Source organism: Paramisgurnus dabryanus, chromosome 22 (assembly GCF_030506205.2).
Source record: "Paramisgurnus dabryanus chromosome 22, PD_genome_1.1, whole genome shotgun sequence".
In the NCBI taxonomy this organism is placed as follows: Eukaryota; Metazoa; Chordata; class Actinopteri; order Cypriniformes; family Cobitidae; genus Paramisgurnus; species Paramisgurnus dabryanus.
The window spans coordinates 28,644,362-28,663,905 of record NC_133358.1 but is presented as its reverse complement, the minus strand read 5'-3'; the positions used below and the strand labels follow the sequence as shown (position 1 = coordinate 28,663,905).

Here is a 19,544-nt window from a genome sequence, read left to right as displayed (position 1 = left end):
CACATAGGAAAGTGCCAAAGACACTCAGAACCCCTTAGCGACCATATAGTAAAGTGCCAAAGACACTCAGAACCCCTTTGGTGTCCACATACGTGCCAGAGACACATGGGACCCCATAGCGACCACAAAGCAATGTGCCAAAGACACTTGGAACCCCTTGGCAACCACATAGCAACGTGCCAAAGACATTAAGAACCTCTTAGTGAGCACATAGCAACGTGCCAAAGACACATGGAACCCCTTAGCAACCACATAGCAACGTGCCAAAGACACTCGGAACCTCTTAGTGACCACATAGCAATGTGCCAAAGACGCTTAATACCTCTTGGTGTCCACATATGCGCCAAAAACACATGGAACCCCTTAATTACCACATAGCAAAGTGCTGAAGACATTCAGAATCCCTTAGCGACTGCATAGGAAGGTGCCAAAGACATTCGGAACCCCTTAGTGACCACATGGTAACGTGCCAAAGACACTCAGATCCCCTTGGTGTCCACATACGTGCCAAATACACATGGGACCCCATAGCGACCACATAGTAACATGCCAAAGACACTCAGAACCACTTTGGTGTCCACATACGTGCCAAATACACATGGGACCCCATAGTGACCACAAAGCAATTTGCCAAAGACACTCGGAACCTCTTAGTGACCACCTAGCAATGTGCCAAAGACCCTTAATACCTCTTGGTGTCCACATATGTGCCAAAAACACATGGAACCCCTTAATTACCACATAGCAACGTGCTGAAGACATTCAGAATCCCTTAGCGACTGCATAGGAAGGTGCCAAAGACTTCGGAACCCCTTAGTGACCACATGGTAACGTGCCAAAGACACTCAGAACCCCTTGGTGTCCACACACGTGCCAAATACACAAGGAACCCCTTGGCAAACACATAACTTTGTGCCAAAAACACTGAACCCTTAGCAACCACATAGTACCATGCCAGAGACACTCCAAACCCCTTGGTGTCCACATACGTGCCAAAGACACATGTGACCCATTGGTGTCCACATACGTGCCAAAGACACATGTGACCCCTTAGTGACCACATAGCAATGTGCCAAAGACCCTTAATACCTCTTGGTGTCCACATATGCGCCAAAAACACATGGAACCCCTTAATTACCACATAGTGCTGAAGACATTCGGAACCCCTTAGTGACCACATGGTAACGTGCCAAAGACACTCAGAACCCCTTGGTGTCCACATACGTGCCAAATACACAAGGAACCCCTTGGCAACCACATAATTTTGTGCCAAAAACACTGAACCCTTAGCAACCACATAGTAGGAGGGGTACATGCGTGCCAAAGACACATGTGACCCCTTGGCGACCACATAGCAATGTGCCAAAGACACTCTGAACCCCTTAGCGTCAACCTTCCTGTGTGCCAGAAACACTCAACATCTAAGCAAACACGTAGCAACATGCTAAAATACCTTAGCAACCATATATACTAACACCATTTGCAGTCTTGCATTGTAGTGAGCTGTCTTACACAGGCAAACAACACTCACAAGTTCTTCAGAAAATATAAGTAATATTTATTTAATCATTTTGAGGCCCCTACATAGTTTTTCAGCTTTAAGGACGTGTTTTAATGTGGCATTAATTCATTTATTTCATATAATAATAATTTCTGCGTTTGTGTTTGCTTTTATAATTAAAGTTAAATCAAATGAGCTGTAATGACCAGGACTAATTCTGTAAATTAATAGCTCCGGGAACTAATTTCTGATGTGATGGTTTGGTAATTGTATTTTCATGTGGGAATAAAATGATGCTCATAAACGTGTGGTTTACAGGTGTTATTACAGAAGTGGACGAAAGCACAGCGTTCTCTTGGCCCGCCTGCAGTCACTGTGGGAGTAGCCGTTTAGAGACGGCTCAAGATAAACAGTAAGTCCAGAGATCTTTCCAGGACTATTCTAGATCCAAACGAAGTTTTTTAGTACCATGTAGTTAGTATGCACACTAGTCAAAATTTAAAGTGAATCAAAAACTTTCCTAAGAGTTGCCTGTGTTTTGATCAGTAATGGTAGAGCATTGCCTTAGCAGCACAAAATATCATGGGTTTGAACTCAGGGAACAGACATGTTGATAACAAATTTAGGCTTTGGATAAAAACATCTGTCAAATGCATACATTTTTATGAAGTCCGCTAATGATGTTAATTAAAGGAAAACACCACCGTTTTTTAATATTTTACTATGTTCTTACCTCAACTTAGACGAATGAATACATACCTAACTTTTTTCAATGCGGGCACTTTATCTTTGTACAGTGCGTTGTGAATGTGTTAGCATTTAGCCTAGCCCCATTCATTCCTTAGGATCCAAACAGGGATGAATTTAGAAGCCACCAAACACTTCCATGTATGAGTAAGTATGGTGGCACAAGAATAAAATGTGCCGATTTTTTAAGCGGATAAAAAATGAGAACTATATTGTATGGCGGAAGAGCACTTAGTTTGCAGCACTTCGACCTCGGCGCGCAGTAACATCATCACTCCTGACTACTCCTCCTCTCATTCAAACTTCCGTCAATATTACTGCGCCGAGGTGGAAGTGCTGCAAACTTAGCGCCCTTCCGCCATACAATATAGTTCTCATTTATTATCATCTAAAAAATCTCCACGTTTTATTTTGTGCCACCATACTTACTCGTGTAACTACTCATATAACAGTCTTTAAATAGGGAAAACATGGAAGTGTTTGGTGGCTTCTAAATTAATTCCGGTTTGGATCCTAAGGAATGAATGGGGCTAGGCTAAATGCTAACACAGTCACGACGCGCTGTACAAAGATTAAGAGCACGTATTGAAAAAAGATAGGTATGCATTAATTCGTCTAAGTTGAGGTAAGAACATAGTAAAATATTGAAAAACTGTGGTGTTTTCCTTTAAAATTGTATTTGACTAGTTACTACCCTCTTTCTGACATTTAATATTATAAAAGGCTGTTTGTGTCATTCATTATACCCTAAAAACTTTCATATGTAAATGACCTCACTTGTGATTGGCTGCCATTGCGTGTTAAATGACCAAAAATGTCCCTGTCAAGTTGCTGAACGCTGAATAGGCATTGATATGTAAATATTTCACTTGAATTGTGCAAAAATTAGATCTGTGTTGCAGATCAAACTTTTTATTTGAAAGGTCAACAAAATGCACGTGTTTTGGGATATGGCCCCTTTTCCATACATTTTGGAATGCCAGATGTATGTACAGTACAGGGACTGTCACAGTTTTTTCTCTTGCTTTATATAATCCAGACTCACTTGAAGACTGTGTGGGCCAAACCATCTGCTTTTAAACCACAACTTCTCGTCTTCCACTAGTTGTGTGACGCGCCAGTGAGTCCTTACGTATTATGTAATGACATCGAAAGGTCACGCGTTACAAATGTGAAACGCACACTTGTGGACCATTTTAAACATTAAACTGACACAAAGACATGAATAAGTATCATTCTACATACAACAACTTTCTCCACACTTTTAAACACTGGAGCGGTAGTTTTGCGTACGTCACGCATGACCTTTCGACGTGATTACGTAATACGTAAGGTCACGCTGATGCATCACAAGGCTCATGCAAGACGAGAAGTTTTTCATAAAAAACTTATTTTTTGCGAAAATGACGAAAAGACCCTCATGCCTCGTCTGGGATCGTTTAGAGCCCTTTGAAGCTGCATCACAACTGCAATTTTAAACTGCATTGAAAATCCTGAAATGTTTTTCTTAAAAAACTTAATTTCTTGTTGACTGAACAAAAAAAGACATAAAAATCTTGGGTGACATGCGGGTGAGGGGGTGAGTAAATCATCAGATGTTTTTATGAAAGTGGAATATTCCTTAAATATTTGATACTTGCACACTAAAGCATCCAATAAATATTAGTAAACATGCAAAAACATATTTTGGTCTAAAAATGACTAAAAGATTAAGTAAACACTCCATGGGGTAGTTGACCTGCATGTGTTCAGAGTTTATGCCTCTTAGCCATCATTTTCAGTACAATTACAACCCACAACATTATGGTTGTTTTCACATTCCAGCTTTTAAGAGTAAAGTTGAACTGATGAATCACGGTTTGCCCTGAATCATACATTTAAACTGGAGAAGGCACAAATAACATCTGTAAAAAACAGCAATTAAAGTACATGCTTTGTTGTGTTTAGGGAAGGATTTCACTGTTTAATGTGTGGAACAACGATGGACGAACCAACCACAAAGATGCAGCTCGATGTGTTTCTTAACTGTCCATCACTGAGAAACTGTACGGTCAAAGTCAAGGTGAGATTTATACAGGTTGATCAGATCTTGTGTCATTTTGAATACTTTTTTCATTATACTGTCAAAGAGACGCTTCACCCAAAAATACACTTGTGTCCTTTTAAAACCGAAACGTGAACACAAAAGGAAATGGTTTCCATCACACAGATTTTATGCGCATTTTGAAGTATTGCATAAGAAACGAGTGATGGAAACGGCAAATTTAATTCGCAAAAAGGTTTTTATGCTTGCCTTGAGGTGGTTTTTGACTTGTGCGAAAAAGAGCAGGGGTGCGCGGGGCAAAAACTAAAGCAGGGTTAGTTGTAACACGGACTGTTTACATTGTTGCACAAGGTTGAGCGTTTTGTTTTTCCGGTATTTTTTTCCGCTGCCAAATATGATCTCCCGCAAATTATTGGAAATGTATAATGTTTTTCCAGAGAGTTATTAATGAACACGCGTTTTGGTGGCATGTTAGTAAATTTTTTCATCATATGTTTTTTTTTTGTTCGGTTTCTAAGTTGGGTGTGTAAGATACCAAATCCAATGCTATGTCATATTAATCAGTGTCTTGTTGACTAAAACATATCATCGTTTTGAAATCTGTCTGCAGCTCTTAGCAACTTTCTTGGTGGGCTTGAAAATATTTTGACCCAGCGAGGTTAATTGTAACGCTGTGTTACAACAAACCCCTCAGCACTAATGATATGAAAACCGCTAACGTTAGCGTAATTCTTGCCGTTGTTTTAAAAAGGCTACACACGAATGATTGCTGGCTGCCAACAAAATAAACGTGCCTGTCTTATCAAAAATTGTGTGTCAAATTAATTTTTGTTCATATCTTTAATATTGATTGAATAAGGTCACGTCAAAGATTGAAATTATAATGAAATGAATGGCTAAAATCAGACTTTGATGCTCATTATCTCAGAATTTGAATTTGAAACTGTAGTATTGTTATTACAGACTGGGTCACATATAAAAAAAATGATTTGTTATAATTGTGCTGCTTTTTCCTCACATATTTAGACATTTGTATTTATTTATAATTGAACTATTGTAAGAAAAGGGTTGGATGAATGAATACAGTGTAGATACATGTCTATTATAGACAGATATATAAACAATATCCACTTCAACTATATAGACAAAATAGTGTTGAAATATTTGCCTGCAAACTTTTTTTTTTTTAAGTGTTACAACTAACCCCCTGCCTGTTACAATTAACCCCACCGATGGGGTAAGTTGTAACGTTTTGCACTTCTGTCACGTTTGGTGTAATTGTCCAAGAATGGTAAGTACTAGAAACAAACTTTAAATGTTCATTTGTAGCAGAGATGTGTGTGTTGCTTGTGTAAAAATATAATGAATCAAACTCAAATATTTTTTTAATGATTGAGCCAAAAACAGAAAGAGTTAGGTTGTGCCCCGCTCTCCCCTAAATGTGATCTATAAGAGATGGAAACAACATTTGCCGAATAAATTCTGACGTACCTACCGTTAAATCCACGTGACTGATCGTTTGACGTTGTCTTTCCCATATACGGGGGACGGGGCTCGATGTCTTTGCAGTTCCCTTGCTGCTAGTGCCTGCATCAAATATCCTGAATTTCTTTTTCTGTGCACACAGTTTTTGCATTACAAGCTGCACTGCTAGTAAACTAGATTCAGTCCTGTCTCCATTTTTGAACCATGCCCCCTCTTTTATTTATGTTGGTTACTAGGTTATATTCCACCGTCATTCGTTCAAACAAGTTTATGGAAATGCACCTAATTCACATGTTTTTATTATTTGGCAATTTTTTGAAAACAAATTGGCTTTATTTCGAGAGAAACCCAGCTTATGTGTCTGTCTAATTATGATTCACATGTAAAAACTAAAAAAATTAAAGCTACCATGATTTTATCATCCCTGCAAAAACTCAATAACCCTTCACACTGAGTTTATCTACAAGTTCTGTTTGGTTTCCTGAAAGTTTCAGGGCTCATACAGAACAGATTTGAGGAGATATATCAAATAAAATTTCGGAAATGTTGGGTGGGGAATGAAGTGTTTGAAAGGTTTGAGGATAGGAAGATTTGAACATGTTTAAGTATTATGCATATGAATTTATGTAATATCAAGATGAATCCATCAATGTGCATATTTTAGTAAAGTTCAGACTTTCCTGAGAACTCAAAGTCTTTTTGAGATTCGCTGACGTCTGTGTGTTATCAATAATCTTTAATACAGGGTTGCATGAATAAAGTTTTTAACTGTATGTTTTCATGCACATGTGTTTCAGTTGCAACAAAAGACCATCAGCTCTCTCCTGAACTCAACAATAAACGCTGAAGTAATTTTTTGCATTATTTTAAACGTGCAGTGTTTATTTAGATGCTAAATGCTGTGCAAATTACAAGTGCCACGTTTTTAGATATTATAACTCACTATGTTGTCAAAACAATCCTTAACCAAATGTGACCTTGTCAGTCAACTTTAGCTATTTATAACCTTTTCTGTTTGAGCATAAATCGACCTGCATTAGTCTTATGTTGTTTTCATTACGGTTGTGTTTGATTCCCATTTAAGTGTCCCTGGTTTTCATATATCTGATCTCTTTGCTTGAAAGGGTTACACGGTGGAAAGTGTTCTTGGGACAGAGATCGGACCTCTGAGTGCCCTGGTCCATGTCATCAGACGAAGTCACAGTGTTTGGATGGGTTTGGAGGAGTTAACCATTTGACCTGCTTATCTGTTTCAAAACCCAAGATAGTAATCAATCAGCATTGGTCTGTTTTACCTCCAAAGTGATATAAAAAACATAGACACAAATAAAGAAGACTTTGTTTCATAAGCTGTCCACACTTCATAGAGTTTTTGAAAGTTGAATGTTTGTATAAAAGATACTACTGTTGTATTTTTTGTTTTAAATGCCTGACCTCTTATATGCTTTAAAGTCTGTAAAGCAAAGAGTCGCTGCTAGCCATTTAATGGTGATGTTTAGATTAATTTATTTGTTAAAAAAACTTAAATGTTTTTTATCTTGTCTCTTTGATGGCTTAATATTGACATTCAACACTATAAATAAAGTGTTATGCCACCACATCTCTGCATTTTTTATGTCCTATTCTGAAACACGTGCCATTGAGGTGTTCAAGTTTGACAGCTACACCTTTCAATAAACCACGCCCCTTCCGACCCGCCCCTTAAACACATGCGCGTTCTCATGAGGGTTTGGAAATTTCACATGGTTTATTATACACATTTGTACACACTGTAAAATCGTCAAACATGCTCTGGCATTATAAAGACGTTTGAATTATAAAACAGGTACCATAAAAACGTAAGTTATATGAAGCTTTTCCGTAATAATTTAGAATACAAAAAACAAAATTCACAAAAATAAGTCCATTATCCAAGATGTAACTTGATGCACTTATGCTACAGAAATCATCAATAAAGTTCACTGAGGTATGTTGGAGAGAGAATTGGCAGGATTTGGCTGTGGCGCACTCTCGGACGCGCGTCACCGACTGTCAACAGCCGAGCGCGCACCCGCCCCAGTTCCAAACGAGGGATCGGGCAGCTGTTTGAAGAAGTTTCTGAGACTGCTCAGTTCTCGCGTTAACTGATCGATAGTTTTGTGCAGGCGCTCGTTCTCCGCGTTCAGCTCGAGCATCTTCTGTTGCATCTCAAAGTTGCGCTGCTTAGCCTTGTCTCTGCTTTTACGCACGGCGATGTTGTTCCTCTCGCGTCGTTGGCGATACTCCGGGCTGTGTCTGTCCACTGACTTTTTACCCTTCTCCTTTCCCAGTCTCCTGTGGGTGACAGGCTCGGGTTCGGGTGTGGTGGGCGGCGTCGGTTGGCCCGTATGAAGGCTTACCGAGGTCTTTGCGCACGTCTCGATCTGAGATGGTAACGACGAGGAGAGCTCGCTGTCGCTCCAGTCCGCCTCCTTCTTGATCGGCGCGCAAAACGCGCCCTTTCCAAAGCTCACCTCCGGGTGCTGCAGCCTCTCCAAGCTCTTTTGCGCAAAGGTGCCAGCGCTTACCTGTTGCGCATGGTGTGGCAAGTAGAAATCTGGCTTTTCTTGCTTCACAGTGCTGTTAAACAGGTCTGCGAACAGTTCGTCATTGCAGATCTCCAAAGGTACCGTGGACATGGAGTCGATGTAGACGCTGAAGTCGATTGCGCTCTCATCGTCGTAGATGGCAGGGGCGTTGCTCAGCTCCACCATGCTGCTGCCGTTGTCCTCGGCGATGCCATGCTCGGTTCCGGGCATCCTCGCCTTGACATCCCCTGGCGTCACTTTATTATCATAGAAGTTTGCAGGCTCCATGGCCCAGCTCATGTTGCATTGTGGTGAAACGCACTGAGAGTCCAGGTTGTATATATCAGACATAGATATACAGGTGTAAATAATCACTCAGTTGGCAAGAAAAGTAGCAGATCCCTAGTTGACAGCGTCCCCAGGGCAGTCCAAAAGTCCAAAACTTAATCTAGCAACCACGAAGTGACTCTCGCACCTAGTTCGTATGTCCAAAAGCGCACCAATGTGTCCAAGTGGGCACGTCGTCTCGCGCTCTTCTCAACAGGTGTAAAAGTCCTCGTAGCTCTCTATCGAAACTCTCCAGTTCTCGTGCATAAGTACAAGAGCGCCGCTGACGTCAGAGGATCACCACCCCCTTCTGGAAGCCAGTGAATGTCCAGTGTCAGTCACATGTTCCGCCCGGGCTCCTATTTGAGGAGAGACGGGTGTGGGTGAACGCCCACCAGCGCATTCGCTGCAGGAACGCAGACTGTGAAAACTTTTGACGATTTCTTTGAGTTTACCGTTTTGAATAAAGTAAAAAAACAGTTTATGTATTTTAACATTTACATTAAGTCATATTTTGCACCTTTATTAACTGAACATTTTAAATAGCCATATTTAGTCTATATATATATATATATTTTTTTTTATTTATTATTATTATTTTTTTTTTTTTAGAAAAATAGACAATATATTACATTACGTATTTATTTATATAATTTTGTATATATTTATTTTTATAACGTATGTGGAAGTATTAATCTTAGAGCAAAAATCATTTATTATATAATTATATTCTTATAAACACTGGCCAGATGTTTAGAAAACTGCTGTTCTGTTAACTTCAGTCAGGCTGTCACGTAATTACAAAATATGTCTATACAAAAAATACAAAAATAAAGTAGGACATTATTGTTTTTTGGAGCAAAAATGATATATATATATTTGTAAAAAAAACTTCAGATATTTTTTTCTAAATGTATGTTGTTAATTCTGTACTTTTTAGGTTGTATAAAAATGAATGAAATCGCTCAACTTGCCAACCACAAGGCCATCTAGTGGATGTTCCTAGAAACACCGCCATTTTCTCTCTGTTGTTTTAGTTCCCGCGAAAATGTCAGGCGATACCAACTGGTTGATGGGTCACATTTATGTTAAGCCTCCTAAAATTGTTACTATGCGCTCAATAACTTTATACAAGTACTTAATTGTGATATAAACCAAAATATATACACAAGTCCACTAAATAATCCAAGAAACTAAGACTTTGAAAGATTATATATAAACGGACGCCTTATGTGTTCCCCCTTTGGACCGATGGTAAGAAAAGTAGGTACCTGATTGGTCTACAATTCCCCGCGAATCTTGCGTCACGAGCAGTTTCGCGCCACCGTTCACGTTGTGAAGGAAAACAGTGCAGAAGGTAAGTGTTCCATTTCTTTATAATCATATAAACTTTAATGAAAATATTTATTGTGATCGATTGATACATGACATCGCTTTGACTAACAGACTTTTAAAATTGCGCGTCGTTTAGTAACGTTGTAGTTTATTGTGCGGTAACAGTTAAATCGTCTTGGGGAATATATCATATGCGGAATGCTGTTTGTGTCCTGTTCATCCTTTATATACACATGAACCCTAGTTATACTATAGTAATCACATCTTTACCATGTTTTTTTTTTGTTGTTACTCCATATTAATAACGTCCATTTACCATTTACATACCTTGCTCATTCAACTCACCAATTTTTGTAGTATTGTGTTACATAGGTGTTCACGTGTAAAGTCTTTATGCAAGTATTTCAACTTCCTGTCTCTATCTATGCAATAATTATTTGCAAGCTTCAGATTTGCTTTAGTTTTTAAATAGTTTATTTCTGTAAGCTTGACCACGCAATAATACGCGTTTATGCTCCGTCTCAATAAGTTGTTACACTGTAAAAAGTGGATACATGTGGATAAAAATGTATCTTCATTAAAAAGTTTGTGATGTTATGATAGTTACTGTTATCCAGTGTTCGAATTATGTCAAAGCTTATGGGGGGTCCCCTAGCTAAGCCCCACCCCCGGCTAAGCTCCACCCCCCTCATTATAGGGTCGCTGTGATTTCACAACGTAAGATGTGATCGTCCTTGATCAACAATCATCTGATCCTGGTTTTAATCAAAGAAACCCCAAATTACCCTTAACTCAAACTCTAAAAAAATGTTTACCCCTCAAATTAGTGTGAAACACTGGCAAGGGCAGAACTTTTAAACAGAATAGGGGTGAAATAGGGTGGACTCATTCTTAAATTACATAATTTCACTATATAGTAGTGGTTAAATTGATGATTACATTGCGTTTTTTGAGTCATAGATCGAATAATTTTCGGAAATTATGAGCATATAAAAATAGAAAAGAACAAAGTTACAAATAAAGCAAGATCTTATAGTATTTAGGTACATAAATAGAATCAAATGAATAATAACACTGTCTTCTTCACTGTATAAATTACATATAATTAATCTTTTTAAAGATACATAATTTTAAAGATAGTTATCATGCCACCAGGTTCAAGGTTGCTGTCCCCAGCACTCACAGCAGCCCCACTCGCGTAATTTGCGGGTGGTATACGTCCCCACCGCTTTATGACCAAGTTGATTGTGCCCCAACTTCCGATCACGAAGTAATTCTTGCGTTCATAATCATAATTAGGGTCCATATTCATTTAAAACGCATGGACAACGCATGACGCGCCGCCGCCTTCTGCTTTTCAAAGCGGTCGCCTGTGAACACGAGTTTTGTTTTAGACGCGTCTATATTTGAGTGCACTTGCCGCACGTTTAGATTTAAAATAAACTTGAGCGCAACTTGATTCGAACGGCCTCTAAAAGGTAAACGTCGTATTTTTTATATCTACCGGTAAGTTATATATGTAACAATGATTAATCTATTAATAGTTATTCTTCATCTATTTCATGCAAAACTCTAGGGGAAAAAATATAGGGGAAAACATTTGTTCCCTTTCAGCAGTTTTTGAATAAGGTTAATTGAATAATATTAAAATACCTTATGGTAGGGCTGCACGATTATGGCAAAATCATAACTGTTTTAGACTATTTGCATTGAATTGGAAATTATATTTTTGGAAAATATATTAATTGCAAGGCTGCAAAGAATAGTGCACTGAGGATTTAATTATATTATTTTAATATAGTCAGTGGTGAACTAAAGTGGGCCGGTCTAAGATATGAAACTCCAGGGCTGAAAATGAGTCCCACTTCGGCCATGCGACATTTTTCAAAGGTTTAAAAAAACACATGCAAAAGATACTTTCTACAAATTATTTATTTCTGAAAGATGCGTAGTTGAGCGATAGGCTAAGTACTAAAGAGACTATCATTTATTATCATTTAAGCGTGATTTCTTCTGCTTTCCCAATAAAATATTTTGTGTGACTGGGTTGACCAGCCGTCAGTCTGAGTGAATAGCTTTGCCACTGTTATGAAATAATTGTTTGAGAAGATTTTTTAAAAAACCCTTAAACCTAAAGATTACTAAAGATTCTTACCGCAACTGAGATAAAAAATACTCCACACGCAGATAGAGACATTAACTCGTCTGTCAATTCCTCCAGAAAACAGCATGAGGCGCACTTGCGAGTTTCTATATTTCAGACAGAAGTCATTTGAATTATTTTATTGCGAAATTGGGACAAATAACGGACAGTATCGCTTTGTGACACGCAAAATGAGGATTTTAAATTTATGTAGTATTTTAATTTTAATAAAAACCAGGGGACCCCCCTAATTTATATTTTTGTGCTTTATGGGGGGTCCCTTAAGGCTTATAGGAGGTCCGGGACCCCCCCAGACCCCCTTCAATTCGAACACTGCTGTTATCTAGTTTATTTCCATCTAAAAATCAAAGTGTTAATTCTTAGTACCTTAGGTAATGGACCTTATGCATGTATGCACGTTTTATGTATAAAAATGTTAATTTTAAACACAAATTTTTTAATAAAAAAATCAATTTTGCTTCAATGAACTAAAACAATCTTATAATCTTCCTAGATTTGAATCAAGATGTCTTCACCATCATCATCCAAAGGTGGCCGTAAGAGAGAGCGGGGCAGTAACCCTCCAACCCGTGAGTTATTTTTATTTGAGATGCTCGTGTGTATTTTCATAAGTGCCTCCATATTTTTAACTCTTCTTGATCCATCTCTGTTTACAGCCGCGAGTGAGGATCCCCTCTCCCCACCGTCGCAACGTTCCCGTGCCCATGACACATCCACAGAGCTACAGCCCATGCCCACATCTCCAGCCATGGATATACAGAGTCCGGCCGCCCATGACGTGTCTCTGTTCTCCAGTCCGGTGGCCCCTCGCTCTGGTACTGCTCTGAAATTTCATTGGCGCCATGTTTTGTTAAACAGGTGCCGGTTTTTATTGTTAAAAATCTCTTTTGGATACGTTTCAGTTGTTCAGAGTGAGATCGATGCGAGTTCTCCGCTGATGTATGGTACTCCCAGTTCAAGAGTTGAAGGGACTCCCCGCAGCGGCATACGAGGAACTCCGGCTCGCCAGCGGGCTGATCTGGGATCTGTGCGGAAAGCTCCGCAGGTTGACATGCATTCAGAACCGGTGAGGGAAAACTCTTAACAAAAATTTAGAGTTTTATAATCTATAATGAGATTCGAAGCATCAAAGTCTGATTTGATGTCAACAATAAAGATATTAATGTTATGTTTTCACAAAAAAAAAGACTTAAGCCAGAATTTACACATCATGTTATGTATTTTTTTAAATATTTTGTATTCATTTATTTCTCTTCCTTCAATTCTCAGCCATCTGGAGACGGCGTTGCTGCTGGCGATCAGGGTGCAGGGCAGAGACTCGTGATCTGGGGGACGGATGTCAATGTGGGAACCTGCAAGGAGAAGTTTCAGGTATGCCGTTTTTACGGCACATTACAAGTATTTACTGTTGACATCTGTTTTGTTTATGGAAAAATGACCGATTATGTTTTTTATTGCAGCATTTTCTGCAACGCTTTACGGATCCAAACTCAAGAGAAGAGGAAAACGCTGGTCTGGATCTGAACGAACCTCTCTATATGCAGAAACTGGACGAGGTGAGGATAATACTGTGATGTACAGTTAATGCATTAGCTATAATACAATAGCCCAAAATAAAATAACATTTGTACACAACTTTGGGGGTTCATATGGGGTTTTACCTCTAACAATACTTGCACAACCAACTATCACATAAATAGCTTGTTCATGTTTTGAAAAAACAACTGAGACAATAAATGGGACATACTCTCAACTGATGCTGGGCTAAATGTGATAAAGCAATAAAGGGATTTTTCTAAGCCAATTTATATCATCCTACATGTCCTGCATTTGTGTAATAATATTGTATTTGTGTTTCAGATCAGTGTTGTTGGCGAGCCTGTGTTGAATGTGAACTGCAGTCATATTCAGACATTCGATGCTGATCTTTATCGACAGCTGATCTGTTATCCACAGGTAAGATCACCTGCTTTAAAAGAGGGACACGTGTCTCATGAATTCCTTAACCCTGATTGTCTCATGGTTAAAGGGATATAAAAAATATGGTCATTTTCCAGCTTCCCTAGAGTTAATCATTTGATTTTTACCGTTCTGGAATCCATTCAGCTGATCTCCAGGTCTGCCGGTACCACTTTTAGCATAGGTTAGCACAATTCATTGAATCTGATTAGACCATTAGCATCGCGCTAAAAAATAACCAAAGAGTTTTGATATTTTTCCTATTTAAAACTTGACTCTTCTGTAGGTACATCGTGTACTAAGACCGACAGAAAATTAAAGTTTGTTATTTTCCAACTGTCTTCGTACTCGATGTAATTACAGAAGAGGCAAGTTTTAAATAGGAAAAATATTGAAACTCTTTGGTTATTTTTAGCGCAATGCTAATGGTCCAATCAGATTCAATGGTTCATGCTAAGCTATGCTAAAAGTTGTACCGCCAGACCCCCGGAGATCAGCTGAATGGATTACAAAACGGTAAAACTCAAATGTGCAACTCTAGGGAAGCTGAAAAATGAATATTTTTTTTTTTAAAGTGAAATGTCCCTTTTAAAGTCTGTTATTTCTCTTGCTTACAGGAAGTTATCCCCACCTTTGACATGGCGGTCAATGAGCTCTTCTTCGATCGCTTCCCAGACTCTGTTTTGGAGCATCAGATTCAAGTGCGTCCATACAGCGCGGTGAAAACCAGAAACATGCGTGCGCTCAATCCTGAAGGTGAATGAACACGGCACACTTTTAAACACTTGACAAATATCATATTTCTCCAACTTATTTTGCATACTTTTCCTCTCAGATATTGACCAGCTCATCACTATCAGCGGCATGGTTATTCGTACCTCTCAGCTCATCCCGGAGATGCAGGAGGCGTTTTTCCGCTGTCAGGTGTGCGCGTTCAACGCTCGCGTGGAGGTGGACCGTGGACGTATCGCCGAGCCTGCCGTCTGTCGCAACTGCAACACCACCCACAGCATGGCGCTTGTTCATAACCGATCTGGATTTTCTGATAAACAAATGGTTAGTGTTGTGTTATTAGTTTTTCTTAGTATGTAGTGTTGTGAACCAAATTGAAAGGTGAAGAAATGTGATTGAACAAGCAAAACTTAAAGGGGACATTTAACAAAATTTTTTTTAAGATGTCAAATAAATCTTTGCTGTCCCCAGAGTACCGATGTGAAGTTCTAGCTCAAAATATTATATAGATAATATATTATAAATTACCACTTTGTAAATGTGAGCAAAGATTTGCAGTTTTTGTGTGTGTCTTTAAAATGCAAATAAGCTGATCTCTGCACTAAATGGCAGTGCCATGGTTGAATAGTGCAGATTAAGGGGCGGTATTATCCCCTTCTGACATCACAAGGGGTGCCAAATGTCAAGGAGTTATTTTTTCACATGCTTGCAGAGAATGTTTTACCAAAACTAAGTTACTGGGTTGATCTTTTTCACATTTTCTAGGTTGAAAGAAGCACTGGGGACCCAATTATAGCACATAAACATGGAGAAAGTCATTTTCATGTTATGTCCCCTTTAAAGCAGAATTCACAAGCTATGTGTCATCAAACATCTGTGCATTGACTGAGTTGTTTGAAATGTTTTGACAGATAAAACTACAGGAATCTCCTGAGGACATGCCTGCAGGTCAGACGCCCCACACGACAATCGTCTACGCACACAATGACTTGGTGGACAAAGTACAACCTGGAGATCGAGTGAACATCACTGGTATAACTAGTCATCTTTACAAGCTTATTATTTTATTTTGGTGAAATTTGTGTGAATAAAAAGCGTTTAACCAATAAACTTTTTAAAATTACTTTTTGACCAAACACTGCTAAAAATGTCTTTCCATCTTTGTGTCTTGTAGTAATTAGTGTTTTGTGACGAGCATTGACTTGAATCCGTTTACTTTCAGGTATCTACAGAGCAGCGCCCATGCGTCTCAACCCACGACAGAGTCAAGTGAAGTCAGTATACAAGACGCACATCGACGCCATTCACTTCCGCAAGACGGATGAGAAACGTCTTCATGGAGTGGACGAGGACGGCGAGCAGAAACTCTTCACTAAAGAGCGAGCCGCTATGCTTAAAGAGCTAGCTGCTAAACCTGACATCTACGAACGACTTTCCTCCGCTCTCGCACCCAGCATCTACGAACATGAAGATATCAAGAAAGTATGAATTTTTGTGTACCTAGTAAAGCTATTTAATCATGGGTTAGCTAGTTTGGGTTTATAATTAATTTTCCAGCACATGTTTTATCCTCCAGTTTATTAAAGGGCTCTGTGTTTTTGCAGGGTATCTTGTTGCAGTTATTTGGCGGAACGCGTAAAGACTTCACCCAGACGGGTCGTGGCAACTTTCGTGCCGAGGTTAACATCCTGCTGTGCGGAGATCCGGGCACCAGCAAATCCCAGTTGCTCCAGTACGTGTATAACCTTGTTCCACGTGGGCAGTACACATCCGGGAAGGGCTCCAGTGCCGTGGGTCTCACGGCTTATGTGATGAAGGACCCAGAAACGCGTCAGCTGGTTCTGCAGACCGGCGCCCTCGTGCTTAGTGATAACGGGATTTGCTGCATCGACGAGTTTGATAAGATGAGCGACAGCACGCGATCGGTGCTGCATGAAGTTATGGAGCAGCAGACGCTCTCTATTGCTAAAGTGAGTGTGGAGGACAAATAAACTCCATTTTTGGGGGACATTATTGTCTGATGTCGGTTAATTGAAGTTCTGAGCTTGAGTATTAAGTGGTGTTTTAGGGTGTAATGTTAATGCTGTCTTCTGTGTTTAGGCAGGAATCATTTGCCAGCTCAATGCTCGGACCTCCGTCCTTGCCGCAGCCAATCCAGTGGAGTCTCAGTGGAATCCCAAAAAGACCACTATCGAAAACATCCAGCTTCCTCACACGCTTCTGTCCAGGTAAACCATTAGATAAACTGTTCATGTGTTCAATCAACATATCACTAGCCTTGTAAATTCATGTAGATAAAAAGAATATTACCCTATTTTCTGGTATGCAACTATAACTATTTTCATCTTGCGCTCTTGTCGTTTCAAAAATCATAGCAATGGAAGTTGATAAGCTTTGGCCTGAAGTATAGTTTGAACGCACAGCCATCCAATCCATAGTTTATTTGTTTATCGCCTGTAAATGCGATATATATGTTCACAATTTCAATTTGCGCAATTTGAAGTGTCGTGGAAATGCAATAATTGTTTAATTTCTATAATGTACTTTTGATATCTACTGCGACATAATGTAGCTTGTACACGTCTTGGATTTTATCCAATGGGTTTTAATTAAATCATAAAGTTAGCTGCAGTATTGCTCACAGTTTTTATCCCTACATGACATCCAGTTTGTGAGCTAAACAACCAATTTTTCTTTTCTACATTAAACGCACCCATCTCTTCTTATGCGGCAGGTTTGATCTGATCTTCCTCATGCTGGACCCTCAGGACGAAGCGTACGACAGACGTCTCGCTCATCACCTGGTGTCTCTGTATTACCAGAGTGAAGACCAGATAGAAGAAGAACATATGGACATGGCCGTGCTGAAGGACTACATCGCATTCGCTCGCACGACCGTGCACCCCCGACTCTCAGAGGAAGCGAGCCAAGCCCTGATTGAGGTGTGTAAAACTTTATTTAGCATGTAGTATGGTTGCATATGAGTTTTTGTAATATACTATTTGTAATATGTTGGCATGTTGCAGGCATACGTAGACATGCGTAAGATCGGTAGTGGGAGGGGAATGGTGTCTGCGTACCCCCGTCAGCTGGAGTCTCTCATCCGATTGGCTGAAGCTCACGCTAAAGTGCGTTTCTCAAGTAAGGTCGAATCCATCGATGTGGAGGAAGCCAAGAGACTCCACAGAGAGGCACTGAAACAATCTGCAACTGATCCCAGAACAGGATTCGTGGACATTTCTATCCTCACCACAGGTACTTAAAGCAACACTATGTAGTTTTTTTACCTTTAAATAATTTCTCTAAAATTATTTCAGTGATAAAACAACTTTTAACTGGACAAATTGTACTGTTGCTGCAACCTGAGCAGCCTCCTAGCTGCTACAAGCACACTCTGAAAGTGGCGGTGGAGGGTAGGAAACACAGCCCCGCCCCTCCCCCTGCCTGCAAAAGAGTGACTGATACCAGGCACTGTTGCGCTTTTCAACCACATGGGGGAGCTGTAAGTCATTTTTACATGGAAACTACATAGTGTTGCTTTAATGAGTAAAGCGGAAAAATTGAAATGCATTTAGCTTCATGGCTTAATGTATTGGTGTTTAAAATAGTATTAATGTTTATCTTTGTTGAATTGAATACTATGTAAGTTCAAGCAGCAAGTGACTGCATTACAGCAACAAAGCGGGTGTAGCAGCAAAAGACGTGACTGCTATTGGACGCAAATATTGGGTTTTTCAAAGTTTAATTAAACGTTCATGATATATGGTTGCATTCGTGATATTATTAAAAATTTAACTCGTAATACTAAACTATCGACAAATTAATCGAATCGTATTTGCATTGAAGAACCACCAAATACCGTACAACCGGCATAGATAACCGATAGTGTACCGTATCGCAACAAACAGTATGTGTAAATTACAACGAGTCTGATGTTTGTGATTTGTTTTATTTTTTATAGGTATGAGCGCCACAGCACGCAAGCGTAAAGAAGAAGTGGCTCAGGCCCTGAAGAAACTCATTCAAACCAAGGGCAAAACACCAACTATGAAGTACCAACAGCTGTTTGATGATCTTCGTGGCCAATCAGAGGCTGTAAGATTTACTAACCTATTGCACCAATAACATTGAGTGTTTGTTTTAATCCGATTAAAAACTGTTTGTTGTATTGATGATGTAAGGGTTACAAGGTCGTTTTGTGTTTCAGGCCATCACTAAAGACATGTTTGAAGAAGCACTTCGAGCACTTGCGGATGAAGATTTTCTGACCGTCACAGGGAAAACGGTTCGACTGCTGTAAACTTTAATAAATGTGTGCTGTTTTCCATTCGCTTGCTTTATTTGGTTTCTCTAGAGTGATATTTGTTAATAGCTGTATGTATAAAACCTTTCCTGTTGATCAAAAAAAAGCATTTGTAACTATTTTTGTCACGATATCTGTGCTGTTCACATTGTAACTGCCTTAACAATAAAACCTACAAAAAAAATATGTAAGCCATTGTTCAAGCACTTGAATGCATGTGAGAAAAATTTTAAATAAACTTAATTATTACTTCTAACAAGCTTTACACTTTCCAATACACATTTTCATGGGAATTTCAAAAAATGAATTTCTAAAGCAGTCTTTGTCTAAATGTAGATTTTAAGTTTGGCATCGTTACATAATGGTTTTGAAGTAAATATAGCATGTAATGCAACTACACA

At 39.2% G+C, this 19,544-nt stretch overlaps 3 protein-coding genes across 5 annotated transcripts in view; 2 read left to right on the top strand and 1 right to left on the bottom strand.

The window, feature by feature from the left end:
• spidr (scaffold protein involved in DNA repair) overlaps positions 1 to 8,122 on the top strand; it is a 65,724-nt gene extending 57,602 nt beyond the window's left edge. For both annotated transcript variants that reach the window (XM_065258621.2, XM_065258622.2), the window contains 4 exons: positions 1,820 to 1,913; positions 4,196 to 4,310; positions 6,575 to 6,625; positions 6,902 to 8,122. In XM_065258621.2, the coding sequence (XP_065114693.1) occupies positions 1,820 to 1,913; positions 4,196 to 4,310; positions 6,575 to 6,625; positions 6,902 to 7,015 (374 nt within the window). In that variant the 3' untranslated portion in view covers positions 7,016 to 8,122. The remainder of the gene's footprint in view (positions 1 to 1,819; positions 1,914 to 4,195; positions 4,311 to 6,574; positions 6,626 to 6,901) is intronic.
• On the bottom strand, positions 7,506 to 8,908 carry cebpd (CCAAT enhancer binding protein delta). The gene has a single exon (XM_065258625.2). It carries the CDS (start codon positions 8,672 to 8,674, stop codon positions 7,799 to 7,801), a length of 876 nt encoding a protein of 291 aa, XP_065114697.1. The 5' UTR covers positions 8,675 to 8,908; the 3' UTR covers positions 7,506 to 7,798.
• Positions 8,909 to 9,285: 377 nt separating this feature from the next.
• mcm4 (minichromosome maintenance complex component 4) lies at positions 9,286 to 19,382 on the top strand. 2 transcript variants are annotated; one of them, XM_065258618.1, is made up of 17 exons: positions 9,286 to 10,007; positions 12,643 to 12,718; positions 12,806 to 12,964; positions 13,052 to 13,215; positions 13,419 to 13,520; positions 13,610 to 13,705; positions 14,010 to 14,105; positions 14,726 to 14,864; positions 14,944 to 15,164; positions 15,752 to 15,872; positions 16,063 to 16,322; positions 16,445 to 16,810; positions 16,941 to 17,068; positions 17,575 to 17,782; positions 17,867 to 18,095; positions 18,802 to 18,935; positions 19,048 to 19,382. In XM_065258618.1, exons 2-17 carry the CDS (start codon positions 12,655 to 12,657, stop codon positions 19,138 to 19,140), a joined length of 2,580 nt encoding a protein of 859 aa, XP_065114690.1. In that variant the 5' UTR covers positions 9,286 to 10,007; positions 12,643 to 12,654; the 3' UTR covers positions 19,141 to 19,382. The 2 variants fall into 2 exon arrangements, with proteins under 2 accessions (XP_065114690.1, XP_065114691.1); XM_065258619.2 differs by lacking the exon at positions 9,286 to 10,007 and having other exon boundaries at positions 12,476 to 12,718.
• The last annotated feature ends 162 nt before the right edge of the window (positions 19,383 to 19,544 follow it).

What these genes read in the sequence shown, in the direction of transcription:
- cebpd (XM_065258625.2), bottom strand. Translation starts at nt 8,674, where the DNA reads ATGTCTGATATATACAACCTGGACTCTCAGTGCGTTTCACCACAATGC.
- mcm4 (XM_065258618.1), top strand. Translation starts at nt 12,655, where the DNA reads ATGTCTTCACCATCATCATCCAAAGGTGGCCGTAAGAGAGAGCGGGGC. An exon ending in TTGACATGCATTCAGAACCG is followed by an intron (nt 13,216 to 13,418) that starts GTGAGGGAAAAC and finishes TTCAATTCTCAG; the next exon opens with CCATCTGGAGACGGCGTTGC. An exon ending in CCTCACACGCTTCTGTCCAG is followed by an intron (nt 17,069 to 17,574) that starts GTAAACCATTAG and finishes CTTATGCGGCAG; the next exon opens with GTTTGATCTGATCTTCCTCA.